This window comes from Podarcis tiliguerta (genome assembly GCF_965153285.1).
Source record: "Podarcis tiliguerta genome assembly, chromosome: Z".
Classification (NCBI taxonomy): Eukaryota; Metazoa; Chordata; class Lepidosauria; order Squamata; family Lacertidae; genus Podarcis; species Podarcis tiliguerta.
The window spans coordinates 40,060,612-40,077,119 of NC_139553.1; the positions used below are offsets into that span (position 1 = coordinate 40,060,612).

The window sequence follows — 16,508 nt, forward strand, 5'->3', positions numbered from 1 at the left end:
CATCCCAACCCAGCCAGAGGACCTCTGCCTTCGAAGGATTCAGTTTCAATCGGCTCCCATGAAACCATCCAGCCACAGCTTCCAAGCATCTGGTCAGTGTGTTCGGGACCGAGTCAGTGTGGCCATCCATCAACAGATAGAGCTGAGTGTCATCAGCATATTGGTGACAGCCCAGCCCAAAGCTCTGGATAATCTGGGCAAGGGGGCGCATAAAGATGTTAAAAAGCATCAGGGAGAGAATTGCGCCCTGCGGCACTCCACACACCAAGGAGTGGTGCGACAACATTTCCCTCTCTAGTGCCACCTTCTGTCCCCAACCAGAGATAAAAGAGCACAGCCATTTATGGGCTATGCCCTGTATCCCCACATCGGCGAGGCGGTGGTCCAAAAGATCATGATTGACCATGTCAAAGGCTGCTGACAAATCTAAGAGAATCAGCAGTCCCGACCCGCCTCGATCCAATTGTCTGCGGAGATCATCTGTTAGGGCGACCAGAGCCATCTCGGTTCCAAAACCAGGACGGAATCCAGACTGAAATTGATCTAAAGCCAATGTTTCCTCCAGAAACCTGCCAAGCTGTTCAGCAACTGCTCTCTCAATTACCTTACCCAGATATGGGAGATTTGAAACTGGGTGGTAATTAGATAGATCTAAAGGATCTTGTGAAGTTTTCTTTAAAAGCGGACACACCATTGCTTCCTTCAGCTCCCCTGGGAATGTCCCTGTGTTAAGGGACAAATTGATAATTTCAACCAGGGGGGTCCGCGTGATATCTGGGCACGTAAAGCGAGATGAGCCCCGCAACCCCAGAGTCATCCGTGACTGGACTTAACTGACAGGGGTCTCTTTACCTTTAAGCTACTGAAGGTAATGGGGCCCTTTATATGTCCAGCTGTCCTTTATCAACAACAAATTGCCGCTGTTTTTTGTGTTGAATATATGCAATATGGTAATTTATGGACCTAAAGCCATTTGCACATAACAAAATATGTACAGTGATGCCTCAGGTTAAAAACTTAATTAGTTCTGAAGTTCCATTCTTAACCTGAAACTGTTCTTAACCTGAAGCACCACTTTAGCTAATGGGGCCTCCCGTTGCTGCCACGCGATTTCTGTTCTCATCCTGAAGCAAAGTTCTTAACCTGAGGTACTATTTCTGGGTTAGCGGAGTCTGTAACCTGAAGCATCTGTAACTGAAGTGTCTGTAACCCGAGGTACCTCTGTACATCACAGGAGCCTACACAACCCAAAACACTGTTGCTGTATGTAGGTTTTATTTTATTTTTTTTAATCTTATATTTTGGAAATGTACACCCAGTTTTTTCCCTTTAAATTTTTTTGCCCCCAAGTGAGTGGGGTCCTAAGCTATAGCTTGTTTAGCTTATACATAAATCCGGCACTGAGCTGATTGACAATGTCTCACCGGAGTCTCAGGCAGGGTTCTCTCCCCCCCATACTCAGAGATGCCAAGGACTGAACCCAGGACCTTCCACACACAAAACAGATGCTCTAACATCTTCCTTAAAAAAGAAACCAGTTTTGAAAGGATGACGGAGACCAATTAGTGGACACAGGAAGTTGTTGCATACCAGGTCAGATTTCAGTGGTACCTTGGGTTACATACACTTCAGGTTACATACGCTTCAGGTTACAGACTCCGCTAACCCAGAAATAGTACCTCAGGTTAAGAACTTTGCTTCAGGATGAAAACAGAAATTATGCAACAGTGGTGCAGCAGAAGCAGGAGGCCCCATTAAATAAAGTGATGCTTCAGGTTAAAAACACTTTCAGGTTAAGAACGGACCTCTGAAACAAATTAAGTACACAACCAGAGGCACTACTGTACTGAGCTAAAACACTCATGTCAAATGCAGGGTCAAATTATTACTGTATGATATTATGCCTGTATGATATTGTGATGATGTCTAATGCTGTATTGTTTTTAATATTCAGTTGGAAGCCGCCTAGAGTGGCTGAGGAAACCCAGCCAGATGGGCGGGGTATAAATAATAAAATTATTATTATTATTATTATTATTATTATTATTTATGGCTGTATGAACGATTGCTTGATATTATGGTTACATGGTATGGCTGCATGATTTGATGATTTGATATTACGATTTTCACTACAGATGATGCTCTATGGCTCAACATTTTTCCCCCTAAACACAACAAAAACTTCATGGCATCCCAAGAGTTTTCCTTTCATCTTTAAAAGGTGCCACAAAGAACCCCTGATCTCTCTCTGTTTTTTTTTTTTTTTTTTTTTTTTGGCTGCAAAATACTTAACACAGCTACCAATCGGAAGTTATGCAATAGTTTGCCAAAAGAAAAAAGATTTTTAAAAAAGCCAGCAGGATTCATGTGTCAAGCCTCTTGCTACAGAAAAGGTAAATTAAAATTCTTTATGGAAAAGCTTCCGCAGTTTCTGAAATCACTGACACTGACCCCTTCGATTTAGCACAATCAATACTTTCTTAAAAAGGCATTTCACTCAATTCAACAGTGTCTATTAATCCTAGCTTGCATGCTGCTTCAAAGAGAAATGCGTGGGGCGGCGGCGACGGCGCGCGCGCGCTGGGGGGGGGGGGGATCCTTTGCAGACAAAAAGCCACTGTTCACATCTAGAAATAAAATCTAATTCCAGTGAGCAAGAGACCACAGCAGTGAGTCATTGGCAATTTAACTAAATATGATCAGCCCGCCAGTGGGATGCTTTGGAAAACGCGACCTGTGCTTCGTTACACAACCATTCCATAGGAAGGGGGCAGGGAATTAAGACCGGGCTACTAAGCTTATGCAACATACTGTTCTCCTGACCTACTTTCACTTCGGACGGAATCGACAAGACTTTGGTGAGGATGCAAAGGTGAGGGTTTGCCTGATGGACAAGACACAGCCAGGGTTCATTGCTCTTTCCGTTCCTGGGCTAGATGCTAGTTAGGGGGTGTTGCTAATCGTGTGCGCGGTCCAGGGACTTACGTGATCTCCTGTCATTTCCTCTACTTTTAAAAAAGCTTTTTTTAAAAAAAAACGACGACAACAACAACAACTTTGTTTATAGGGCAGCTCAGCATGCTGCAAAGCACCGTGCAGCTTACGGATCTATATTATAGCTGTACATATAAATCAGCATATGTACATTTTAGTCACGCCGAACCTTTTAAAGACCTTGCAGGCTACACCCCTCGGAGGGGGGTGGGTACTTAGATCCCCTTCTACAGTGGTACCTCGGGTTAAGTACTTCCGGAGGTCCGTTCTTAACCTGAAACTGTTAGGTTCAGACCTGAAGTACTACTTTAGCTAATGCGGCCTCCTGCTGCCGCTACGCTGCCATCGCGCGATTTCTGTTCTCATCCTGAAGCAAAGTTCTTAACCTGAAGCACTATTTCTGGGTTAGCGGAGTCTGTAACCTGAAGCGTATGTAACCCGAGGTACCACTGTATTTCGTGGCCGGCAGTATAAGCTGACCAAGATACAGTATTCAGGTTGAAACCCATCACATTAACTGATACCGTCAGCATCCCAGAGGAAACACACCTGTCGTTCTTTGAATACACTTTGGCTTTATACAAAGATGAGAGGCGGCCAGAAGCATACTGGTGATCAGCGGCGTAGCGTGGGGGGTGCAGGGGGGCCCGGCCGCACCGGGCGCAACATCTGGGGGTTAGGGGGCACAAATCCACGGGTTAGGGGGCGCAAATTACTTGCTTTGCCCCGGGTGCTGACAACCCACGTTACGCCACTGGTGGTGATAAGACTACCTTGAAGGTCTGAATCAGTGTTACTAAGCTGTAATTTATCATGTTTGTATTTACCTTCTATTCCATCCTGCCAACAGGCAAGAAGAGCTTTCTTACATGGCAGGTGTAGATGTGGGGTACATTGGTTGTATGAATGCGCACTCTCACCAGGTACCACACTATGCACAAGCAGTTACACTGATCTGCCCTGGATAACATACACGGCAAACAGAGCCCTTGTTTAGGCACTCACAATAGTGACCCAACACCAATACTAAATCTGTCAAAACAAGCTGCGATTGGAGTACAATAAACTCAGATTCATAACAATCGGTGCACATCTTCTGTATAAGGTTGCTGGCTTCTTCTTTTTTACTGATCTGCTGCTATACCTTTACACCCATCCACCCACACCCCAGCAGCAGCTCTACATATTGCCAAGAGCTGTACCAGTTGAATTTCTGCCTGTCAGGATACAAGACAGGGCTGGAGAGCAGGGCCAGTTTAACAAATAACAGCAGCTGGCCACCTCACCTCTGTGTCCCTCAGAAAAGTTTAAGAAGTTGCAAGGAGAACGGGAAACGTCAAAGGAGTGACAAAGAGCTGGTTCACACGTGCGTACAGTGGCGTAGCGTGGGTTGTCAGCACCCGGGGCAAGGCAAGTAATTTGCACCCCCTAACCCGTGGATTTGCGCCCCCTAACCCGTGGATTTGCGCCCCTAACCCTAACCCCCAGATGTTGCGCCCGGTGCGGCCGGCCGCCCTGCACCCCCCACGCTACGCCACTGCGTGGGTATTTATTTCTAGGAAACGGAAACTTCCTGTGGTAGCTTGCACACGTGCACGAGTCACCAGATAGATAAAAACACGGAGAAAAGTTTCAACCACACCACCCTACCCCGCCAAGAATACCACTTTCCCCCATCAAAGCGAGGAAACTCACACGCTCATTTGCGAGTCAGCAAGAAAGGAAGGGAATAACGCGTTCTACGCTCACGCGTGAGCAGGCTAGCAGAAATACAACCCCACAGGTCCCTGGTTAAGCGAGAGGAAGAGAGAGAAAAGAAAAGAAAAGAAAAGGTGGCGCTGAGTAATCCACTGCCCACCTCACCTACGGACCGCATCGCAAGGTAACTTACCTAACCGGATCGCTTCGTTGTACTTCTGAAGGGCAGCCTGGAAATTCTTCTCCTTATATAAGAGATTCCCTTCACACCGGAGCTGCGACGCCTTCACTCTTTCAGGAAAGCATTTGGCCAACAGGTTGCTGAGGACGACATTTATCCGGAGCCGGGGCAGAGCGCCCTTGCTCTCTGGACAGATGCCGCATCCTGCCGCCTGGCCACTTTCCTTCTCCAGGCACTTTTTGCAAAAAGTGTGGCCGCAGAGCAACGAGACAGGCTCGTAGAGGAAACCTTGGCACTTGTGGCAGCCAAAGACCTCCCATTCACGTACCGGCGCCGATCTGCTTTTCACTCGGATGCTGCGCGCCATGCAATCCACCAGCTCGCCCATTTGCTCCGCGCGCAGCAGCCGAGTGTTGTCCGACGCCAGCTGACAGAGCCGAAGGACTTCGGGGAGCTGCCCGCTCTGCGCCAGCCACCGTTCTGCCCTCTGGAGCATCCCCTGCCACTCGGGCGGGCGCATCGTGGTCTCTGGCGGCCGCGAGGACGCAGAGAGGGCGCCGGAAGCCGAGGGAGAAGAGCGCTCTGAACCGCGCGCCTGGAGAGCCTCGGCAGCCAAGCTTGGAGCTGGTAGCTTTTGCTCCTCCTGCCGCTGCGGGGAGCCCATGACTGGGCGGGCTGCTTGAGCGGAGGCGGTGGGTGGCTTCGGCTCGGGAAGGCGGGCACGCTGCTCAAGTGGCGCCGCGGAGCGCGACAAGCTGGAGGAGGCAGAGGCAGAGGCAGCGTCTACACCGCGCTGTTGCTGCTGCCCGTCTGTTTCTGTGGAAGCGCCAGCCTCTCCATTCTGCCGGCTTCCCTCCCCAGACACGCCCCTCATGAGAGTACCTCATCTATGCAAAATACTTATGTAAAAATCAAAAGGCCAATGCGATTGTCTGCCTGGCTTTCCTTCTCTCCACCCCGCCCTCCTCCCGCTGCAGCCGCTCATTGGGCAGCGGCGTGCGGGATGGTTACAAAACCCGGGCAGTTTTATAATGTGTTGTTGCTGCGAGCGAGTTGCAGGACGAGGGAAGCGCTTGGAGTTTGGGTTCACCTCCTCGTTTCAGTTAGCTCGCCGAAGCAACCCCACAACACGGGTGGGTAAACAGGGGCAGGATTCAGCCTGCCGTTCGTTTCTAACAAGAGCTCCCCAAGATCCCATCCACGGAAGCCCCATACGAAAGAAATGCACTGTGTCCACACGTTGCACTGTACACGGTGAGGTGTCTCTGCGTGTGTTCAAATGCTTGTGCACATGCTGATTTGTACAGGTCAGCTACTCATGCGCACAGAAACTCGGACTGGACATTCAGGTCTTGCTTTGGGGGCTTTCCAAAGGGACCTGGTTGGGCACCATGAGAACAGGATGCTGGACTAGATGGGCCATTCGCCTGATCCAGCAGGCTCCTCTTATTTGGATTAGCAGAACTGCAAACCTATGCATCCAGTTTAGTTTACCTAGGAGTAAGCTGCTGCATCAAACTCTCTCAGGTGGTCCCTCTGTCCTTGGGGACCTGCATGCTTTCATTCCCGAAACTGACAACATTCCCTTCCCTTACAGAAGCAGGTCTGCAAACATTCCAGTAGCTTCATCCCCTGAGCACACCAGCTTAGCCAGTTGATAGGCAGCTAGGCTTCCCCACTGCAAGTGCATCACATTACAGTGAACTGCTCTACTTACCCTTAAGTGTGCTTCGGTGTGTTTACAGTATACACATTGACTTTGCATCGCAGTTGACCCATTTAATGTAATTTTGTCTGCAGAGCTACAGTTTGGTGAATTATGCCTCAAATAGCTGGGAGAGGCACATTTAAAGTGACTAAGGTTTAGATTTCAAAACAAACAGCAAAAATGTGTCATTGCTGCAAGCATATCTTCATTCAGAGATCAAGTGGCCAATTGCCTCTCACAGTGGGAATCACTCTTACGATGAAGGGTATTGAAAATAGCAACAGGTGGCCATCAAAGCAAGAGCCAGGAAGAAAAACTGATAATGCAATTATGAAAAGATGAGTGAAAAAGGGGGTCAGATTTTCTCAGTTTGTAAATAAGCTCCCAGAATAAAAAATGGGGGCATGAACAACTTTTACACATCTCCCTATAATAGACTTGTTAAGTGTTTGTGGCTCAGCACGGCTCACAGCTCAACTAGGCTTGCTGAAAGGGAGGGCTCAGATGATGATAAAATGGAGCCAGGATGTGGTGGTACTTGGGGAAGAGCGACAGCTCAGTGCCAGAGGTTGCAAATTCAATCCTCAGCATTCCCAGGAAGTGTCATGGCCTAGCTGGATGCAGATGAGTGGTGCGAGGAACTAGCTGGGGAACTCCTAAGGGAAGAAGGTTCAGAACCTGGGGATTGGTGGTGGGACAACAATGAGTGGTCAGAGGGAGAAGAGGGAGCAGCCTGGGAAGAGGAAGTGTTGGAAGCTGAAGAGGTAACAGGGCTTAGTGGCCTGGAGATGTCTGTGGGAGAGAAAAGCTCAGAAGGCAAAAGCTGAAGCAGAGTAGGAAGGAGGCCAAGAGGCAGAGAGGAGTCTGGATGGTGAAGAGCCTCTCCTGCCGCAACTCCCCTACCTTCTGGTCTCCAAAAACCATTGAAGGTATGAAGAGGAAGGAGCAAAGACAGGCACCGCAACCGAGTCTCAGATTGCCTGGGGAAGACCCAGGGGAGGAGGAGACTTAAGCAATGATGGGAGAATTGCAGAGTTGGAGGGGACTCCAAGGGTTCCCTGGTCCAATCCCCTGCAATGCAGCAATCTCAACTAGATCACACATGACAGATGGCCACTCAACATCTGCTTAAGAACCTCCAAGAAAGGGGAGTCCACTACCTCCTGTGGGAATCTGTTCCACTATTGAACAGCTACTTTGCTCAGCAGCTATTATATACAGTGGTGCCTCGCAAGACGAAATTAATTAGTTCCGCGAGTTTTTTCGTTGTGCAAGTTTTTTTGGCTTGCGAAGCACCACTGCATTTAAACACTAACAACGGCGGGGAGGGGCAGGGAGAAGCAGGACAGCTGCCGCAGCCGGTACCTTGGACTCACCCGCGCGTTGTGGCCACTGCGCAACGCGGCTGCTGGAGGGCGGCGGGGCTCAGGAGTGCGACTCTGGCTGCAATGCTGGCTGCTGGCAGCAACAGCTCTCTGAGGGGAGCACGTGAGGGGGGTGGGCAGCGGCGCGAGGCAGCCGGAAGGTCGGCCGTCAGCCGGAAGGTGGGAGGGAGCCGGAGGAGCCATCAGCCGGAAGGTCAGAGGGAGCCGGAGGAGCGGGAAAGCGAGCGTGCGTGCATGCAGTGACCGTTGCCATGACAGGAGAGGCAGGGCCGTTTCGTCTAGCAAAGCAAGCCCTTAGGAAAATCCATCTTGCAAAGCACCTCAGAAAACGAAAAACCCTTTCGTCTAGCGAGTTTTTCATCTTCCGAGGCATTCGTCTTGCGGGGTACCACTGTAATAGGCAGTTGCTTAACTGCTCGCAATGAAAAAAATATTAGCTGGAGATGAAAGCAGAGGGGCTTCATAAATTAAATGAGTGCTGAATATTTAAGATATCAGACAAGTCTGGCTCTTGGCTGTCAGCAAAGATGACTGGGGTTAGCAACGGGTGAACCTGTTGGTTTTGGTTTCTCAGTTCATTTTCCCACTCTTGAGTTCAATTCTCCACATTAGTTTGCTGACACCTTTTCTCCTTGTCCAGGGGAGGGTCAGATTGCTCTTGCCAGCTGTCTCAACTGACCACTTGCTTTTGCAATTAGGCTAGCAGCCTTAGGGGTGCACGTTTCCCACTCCTGTTTTAAAGTGTCATGTAGGCATTGATCGGGGGGACGCGGGTGGCGCTGTGGGTAAAAGCTTCAGCGCCTAGGGCTTGCCGATCGAAAGGTCGGCGGTTCGAATCCCCGCGGCGGGGTGCGCTCCCGTTGTTGGGTCCCAGCGCCTGCCAACCTAGCAGTTCGAAAGCACCCCCGGGGGCAAGTAGATAAATAGGGACCGCTTACTAGCGGGAAGGTAAACGGCGTTTCCGTGTGCGGCTCTGGCTCGCCAGAGCAGCGATGTCACGCTGGCCACGTGACCCGGAAGTGTCTCCGGACAGCGCTGGCCCCCGGCCTCTTGAGTGAGATGGGCGCACAACCCTAGAGTCTGTCAAGACTGGCCCGTATGGGCAGGGGTACCTTTACCTTTTAGGCATTGATCACAAAAGGAAGTACTGCAGAATTTGCCCCCCCAAGAAGGAGTGGTGGGAAGCAGCTTAGACTGGATGTTGCAACGATTAGAAAAATTCATGGACGATAAAGCTTTCAGTGGTTACTAGCTGCAAGGGCCGTGTTCTACCTCCATTGTCGGAGGCAATACATCTCTGAATACATTGCCTCCGACGATGTATCCAGAGCGCTGTTGTTCTCAGATTCTGCTTGCAGGCTTCCCAGAGGCATTTAGCTTGCTTCTGTGAAAAGAGGATGCTGGACTAGATGGGGCCTGATCCAGCAGGCTCTTCTTTCCCCTCTGAATGCATATATTGCTCAGTTGAACAGAAGAAGTTTGGATAACTGGGTCCATAGCTCCATCGGTAGAGCATGAAACTCTTAATCTAAGGGTCATGGATTTGAGCCCCACACTGGGCAAAATATCCCTGCACTGCAGGTTGTTGGAGTGGATGATCCTTGTGGCCCCTTCCAACTCTATGCCAAGGATCCCGTGCAACAGTGACACTACGGCCTGGCCAACAGTCCCCCCAGTTCCCCACAATAATTAATAAAGGCCTTGACCCTTAAGAAAGAAGGGCATTTTCGAGGGCCAGGTTTAATTCAAATCCATCAAATCTCCTTTGGGGAAGGTTCTCTGGTAGGGTGGAAGGAGAAAGAACTTGCCCATGTGAAGACCACCTGGTGGAAACCCTCACACATATGGTTTTCAATTGTAAACTATATACTGATCTCCACTAGCAATTTCTAGATCAACTCTGTATCCCCATATGGAAACCAGAGTCAGAGGTCATACATTTTCTATTACTGGCGAATGATCAGGAGCTCACCAAGTTAGTGGCTAAATATCTCTATTTGGTTTTTTGTCGTTGAAATACACTGCAGACGTCTGATCTCCCTGGAGATGTGAGGATAGACTGCTCTGCCTCCTTTCTTCTAGCAAATGTTTTGTGCCACTGGGGAAGTGGTAATTCTGTATTGATTTGTTTTGTATGTTTGTATGTGATGCCAATAAAGGTTTTACGATACAATACAATATGATAAAGGCCTTGAGTGGAGTTACACAGTTTAGGGATACTTCCCTGCTGCTTCTTCTTCAACAAACTTCAAGTCTCTTTTAACTTTCATTGTATGCAGCACAATGCCAACTGCAATTCTTCTTTAAGCAAACAAGGAAGCACACGTGCACACACGCACGCAAGAAAGCAAACAAACAAACTGAATTTCATTCCTGACAAATTTCCCTGTTTTTCAGCTAAAGGTCACCTGAAAGGCTACAACACCTTTCCCCACCTGTTTTTCTATGCTGCCTGTAGAGCGGGTTGTGAGCAAATCTCTCACAAACCCTTAGAAATAATTAGTGAGATGAATCAGCACTCTTTCAGAAAGGGCTTTTTCACATCTATAGGAACAGCTATTTTTAAAACGTTTCAATGAATCACGCAAAAGGGCTTATCCAACGAAGATAATGCTATCTTTATGTGTAAAACTTAAAGAAAAAATAACAACAAACAGCTGCTTCTAATACACAGGCGAAAAAATATTTACAGCCACATTATCAGAAGGGTGATGTTGCAATACATGTGATTACAAAACAGAAGCAACTTCTTTTTGATGGTGTTTCTTGTGTGGTTCTCCTAATGTCTTCAAGGCCCAATAATTTAATCAGAAAGGGTTCAGTCCTGAATTTTCAGAACACTCCTTTTCTCTAGGTCATTCATCTCCTTCAGGATCAGAGCAACATTGTACCTTAATTCTTGGAATTTTCCAGCTGGCACCTGGAACATAAAAATACCCAGAAAGGTCAGGGCACAACATCTTCTTCTGAGAATATATAATAGCCTTGTAGGAGGCCCCTGAATCCTGAACCTACTTAGAGGACAAATCACCAGAGGAGAAATCTGACAGGTCACCTGAACATTATGTCCCCCAAATTGAAATGATCTAATTAATTGCATTTTTGCAGATATTAACTAGCCCACAAAAATTTCCTGCCCGACATGACTACAAAGGGAGACAGCATCTTTCATTTCCTAGCCACTTTGAGCCTCCTTCAATTCCGTACCCATGCATCTGGGAGTAAGCGCTTTGGAACTCAGTGGATTTACTCCCAAGTATTTATTTACAAATTGCAAAGCTTTCTTATCTGCCCTGTAAGGTCTGAGGGCAAGTTCTGACAATATGCAATTACAGAAAATGAAATTATAAGAACAAGTCAACAGCATTACAGTGATAAAACACATAAATCCATTCCAAACGCAACAGAACAGTATAAATTCAGCAAAAGGGGCGGGTCCCACAAAACGCACTACTTTAATCGTCAAAGGCCAGGGACAAAAAGGTGAGACGTCAGCATCTGTCAGAAGCTGCATAATGACGGTGCCAGATAGGAAGGCAGTTGTACAATTTAGAGGCTGTCACAGAGAATGCCTTTTCCCAGTCTGTCATTCCCTGCAATTCTGAGGATACGGGATCTACCAATTGAGTTCTCTCCTCTGCAGATAATAATAACGTTCAACCAGTACGCATGTACAGGATTTTGCCATTAAGTCTGTCATCAAAACTGATTATCAACAGCAGATCTAACTGTTAGATTTATTAGCAGCAGCCTTGCACTTGTTACTCAGGAACTCAAAAGATACCAAAATATCGGGGCAGTTTTGAAGTCAGCGGTTAAAATCAGTTTTGAAACATTTAGCTTGCCATCTTGATTGAAAATGGCATCCTGCTATATCCAAACATAGGTAGAAACCTGCTCCTCGGGAATAATCACCCAAAATGTGCTAATGATATCTTAAAAGGTGTCCGAATGCACAACTTTCCAAAATACTTTTTAAAAAACAAACATGCATTGAACCAAACCCAAATGCATTGAAAAACATTGGGGGAAAAACTTCTTTCATGTTGCTTTGATGGAACAACCTCCTGAAAACACCCAGAACAAAACAAACAAGCTGGTTGCATAACTTTGTATAAAGAAAAGCCGCAGTTTCAGCAACTTCTGCGTTTTCCCCACCTCCTAGAGAGTACAGGATCCGACCTGGCCACTTAGCACATGAGTATGCTGACTTAGAAAAATGTGATAGCTCAGGATCAATTTCTCTTTCAGCCTGCCAGCAGCACTAAGGATTTTCCTCATCTATTTGCCAAATCCCTTCATTAGATTCATGAAATAAATGAGAGATAATCTGTGGAAATGACTGCTTATCTCCCTGCTGCCAAACATACAGCTCAGTAGGTAGAGCACGTGACTCTTAATGTAAGGGCTGTGAGTTTGAGCCCCACACTGGGCAAGAGTCCTGCATTGCAGAGGGTTGGACTAGAAGACCCTCAGGGTCCCTTCCAACTCTACAATTCTAGGATTCTATACCGGGGTCTCCCAAGCTTGCATCCCCAGCTGTTTTAGGACTACAGTCCCCACTATCCTTGACCACTGGTCCAGCTAGCTAAGGAGGATGGGAGTGGTAGTCCAAAAAAACAGCTGGAGACCCAGGTTTAAGACACACTGTTTGATACCAATTCACCTCTCACATCACACACTTCGTACTCCAGATTAAGCTTTGTAGGATCTACATTAGTGCTGCGAAACCTGTGGTCCTCCAGATGTTGCTAGACTTCAACTCCCATCACCACTGAATGCTGGAGGGTGTGTGTGCTGCTGATAGGGGCTGGATTCCAACAACATCTGGAAGGCCACAGGCTACCCAGCCCTGACCTACATTATGGATTTTCAAATCAAATGCAGGCAAAAAGGAGAACTTGCTCTCTGGAGAATTATTTCTTGTCCGCACCACAACAACTGCATTCCACATTAATTTCTGCAGAGCTACAATACTGCCCACTCAGTTCCATGTTGCCCCCGCCTTCCAAGAAGGAATGGGGGAGAACTTAAGAGCTCTAATGGACCAGGCTAAAAGCCCACCCAGTTCAGCATCCAGCTCTCACAATGGCCACCAGAAGCCTGGGAGTCCATCAGCAGGACATGGGGGCAACCCAATGTTCTCTGCTTGCAATTTCCAGCAACTGGTATACATGGGCTTGCTAAAACTTGTTGCTTAAACACGAAGGCAGCCTTGCAGGAACCACTCTGAGAAAGAGGTGTGAACCACTAGAAGGGCCCCCCTTTCGAGAAGGCACTGTTTGTGTGGGCAAGCACCTCTCCATGGCCACTGTACTTTACAACCCTGCAATTCTCTGCAAAAGCAGAGTGGCAGCTCTAGAAAGGTTTGAAGACCAAAGCTTAGTGTGAATTTACAAGGCTGTGCACCATAGCTCACTGGGCAGAGCATCTGCTTTGCATTTAGAAGGCTTCAGGTTCCATCCCTGACATCTCCAGGTAAGGCTAGGAGACAACTCTGGAGAGCTGTTGTCAGCCAGGATGCATGGCTAGATGTACCAGTGGTCTGACTTGGTATAAGCGAGCTTCCTACACTCCTAACTATATCTTGCATTTCAAATATTCATTAGTTACCGTATTTTTCGCTCTATAGGACCATAGGAGGGGGAGAATAGGGAAGAAAAAAATTATCCCCCTCTCTGCTCAGCGCCCCTTCAGTGAAGCAGCAGGAGAAACGGATCCCCTTCCATTTCTCCTCCTGCTTCACTGAAGGGGCGCTGCGCAGAGAGGGAAAACTGTGCAGCGCCTTTCCAGCAAAGCGAAGCCTGGAGAACAAGAGGGATCGGTGTGCACCGACCCCTTTCACTCAAGGCTTCAAGCGGCTATCCGCAAGCCTCCAGAGTGCAGCAGGAGTTCTCGCTGCACTCTGAAGACCTGCGGATAGCTGCCTGAAGCCCCCGGAGCGCAGCGGGAGTTCCCGCTGTGCTCCGGGGGCTTCAGGCGGCTTCAGCGAAAGCAACGCGAAGCCTCCGGAGCACGGGGGGAGCTCTCCCTCTGCGCTTCGGAGGCTTCGTGTTGCTATCGCTGAAGCCAAGGAGCCTGCATTCGCTCCATAGGACGCACACACAATTTTTGGAGGGGGAAAATTTTTGGAGGGGGAAATTTTTGGAGGGGGAAATTTTTGGAGGGGGAAAAGTGCGTCCTATAGAGCAAAAAATACGGTATTTGCATATTTAGACGGCTGAGCTGATTAAAGTCTGTTCAGCAGCAGCAGACAATGCTAGGGAAAGCCAGTGTGGCTCCCCTCCCAATGCTGTTGAACTCCCCTAAAACCCCAACCAATGTGGCCAACAAGAACTGCTCTTGGCATCAGTCTGTCTCAAGAGGCAATGGAGCGAGCTTCATCTCTGGGCTGCAAGCCTGGGCAGTGTGTATGGAGGTCCTGGGCTACCCAGACAACAAGACTCTCTTATCAGCCTTGTTGGTGTGCCCCAAAGGAAATCTGAGCAATACATTTGGCACCACCTTGGCTGCAGCAGTTGCCGGAAGGAGGAGTACAAGGTGCCATCCAACCATTTTAGGGACTCCATTCTGGATTTGTGTTGGGTTTACTCCTGAGCCTTTTCTTCTTCCAAAGATGTCCCACAAAGCAGAAGGGATGGATTTTCCCTTTGGGGTTTACTCCCGAAGCCTTTCTCACGAATGAGTATAGCAGAGGTTTAGGACCAGAGTTTTCCTTCTCCTAGATGAGCCACCTTCCCAGGCTGACAAACCCCATCTGCCCCTCACTTCCTTCAACAGCTTATTCAGAAACCACCATCTTGACCATTAGACCCACTACTGGTCTCTTCATCTCAATCTGCTAGAGCCTGTCTTCACATGCAGGGGAATTCCCTAATTCACTAAAGGTTTGAGACCCTTTGGCTACCCTCACTTAGTTTAGCCAGCTAGTTGAAGCAGTTTTCTGAGTTGTGACTGCTGTCACATGCTGACAGTTTCTAGGAGCCACAGGTGAGAGCTGAGTGCAGGGTAGGGACCAAAGGTGGACAAGCTATCGCAGAGGGAGCATGATGTGCCAGGGGTGCTACCTTTCCCCTAATACCCCATACACTCCTCAGAAATGGTTGACCAACAACATATGGAGAACCCACACTGATACTTTGTGCTGAATTTCTTCTGAGATGATCTGTGGCTTTTGGAGAAGAATGTTTTTATTAAACAATGCCTGACACACTACAAATTAATTATTTCCTATTATATAGGAATATAATTCTGGTATATTCTGCATTTTCTTTTTGGATGAAATGACCAGGAGATCATATAATCATACACTTTGATTGACTGATTGATTGATTGACTGACTGATGGATGTTCATAAGTGGCAGGCTTAAGTGTAGTTTCAAGGGAATCTTAAAGATTTTAATTTATTTTTAAAATGCAATTAAATGTAACCTGGATAAACTATTAAGGTGAATGCATAAGTGAACTCCTATGAAGATCTGCTCAGAAGGAAGTACCTTAAGCTCAATGGGACTTACTCCCAGGTAAGTATGTATAGGATTGCAACCTAAATGTATGGGAAACAGTAAACACACGAAGCTGCCTTATATGAAGTCAGACCAGTGGTCTATCTAGTTCAGTATTGTCTACACTGACTGGCAGAAGCATCAGTGTTTTCAAGAAGCATCCATTCTTTCAGCCAGCAAAAGGCGGCTGATTCATAATAAAGTTTAAGGTCTGGCAGCGCAAATCCACCTCTTTCTTTAACATCTGTTAGTATCTTAAATTTTATTCAAGGTTTCTTGCCCTGCCAGACAAATTTAGATATATCTCTCTGCCACTTCTTGAAACAATCCATTTTATCCACAATTTGCAATGTTTGGAACAGAAACAACATCCTTGGCAATACATTCATCTTTATAGCAGCAATTCGACCTAGCAATGATAATTTCAAATTTGACCATATTTCTAAGTCCTTTTTCACTTCAGACCAGCATTTTTCATAATTGTCTTTAAATAAGTTTACATTCTTAGAAGTCATATTCACCCCCAAATATTTCACTTTCTTAACCAGTGTTAGTCCTGTCTCCTTCTGAAACTTATCTCTCTCCATTGCAGTTAGGTTTTTCTCCAGCACCTTTGTTTTCATTTTATTTAACTTAAAGCCTGCTACCTGACCAAAATCTTGAATTAATTTCAATGCTCTTTTAGTGCTAGATTCTGGCTCCTGTAAAGTTAATACCAGGTCATCAGCAAATGCTTTCAATTTGTACTGTTTAGCCCCCACTTGTATCCCTTTAACCAGTTGGTCCCTTCTTATCATATTCAGCAAAACCTCCAAAACCGATATAAAGAGCAGTAGAGAGATTGGGCACCCTTGTCGCGTTCCTTTCTCAATCTTAAATTCTTCCGTCACCACATTATTCACAATTAGTTTGGCCTTCTGTTCTGCATAAATTGCACCTATACCATTTCCAAAACCTTCACCCACCCCCATCCCCTGTAAATTCTTTTTCATAAAACTCCAAGAAATGTTGTCAAAGGCTTTCTCTGCATCCACAAA

At 47.2% G+C, this 16,508-nt stretch overlaps 2 protein-coding genes across 6 annotated transcripts in view; both read right to left on the reverse strand.

The window, feature by feature from the left end:
- The window catches only part of LONRF3 (LON peptidase N-terminal domain and ring finger 3), a 56,891-nt gene extending 49,122 nt beyond the window's left edge, over positions 1-7,769 (reverse strand). For all 4 annotated transcript variants that reach the window (XR_014506938.1, XM_083422308.1, XM_083422307.1 and 1 more), the window contains exon 1: positions 4,886-7,769. Coding sequence is in view for 3 of the 4 variants with exons in the window: in XM_083422308.1 (XP_083278434.1) it covers positions 4,886-5,747 (862 nt within the window). In the remaining variant the exon portion in view is untranslated. The remainder of the gene's footprint in view (positions 1-4,885) is intronic.
- Positions 7,770-10,560: 2,791 nt separating this feature from the next.
- The window catches only part of COMMD5 (COMM domain containing 5), a 40,162-nt gene continuing 34,214 nt past the window's right edge, over positions 10,561-16,508 (reverse strand). The window contains exon 7 of one of the 2 annotated variants that reach the window (XM_083422361.1): positions 10,561-10,886. In XM_083422361.1, the coding sequence (XP_083278487.1) occupies positions 10,785-10,886 (102 nt within the window). In that variant the 3' untranslated portion in view covers positions 10,561-10,784. Of the gene's footprint in view, positions 10,887-15,341; positions 15,597-16,508 lie in introns of those variants that run through there. The other variant, XR_014506943.1, reaches the window with a different exon arrangement.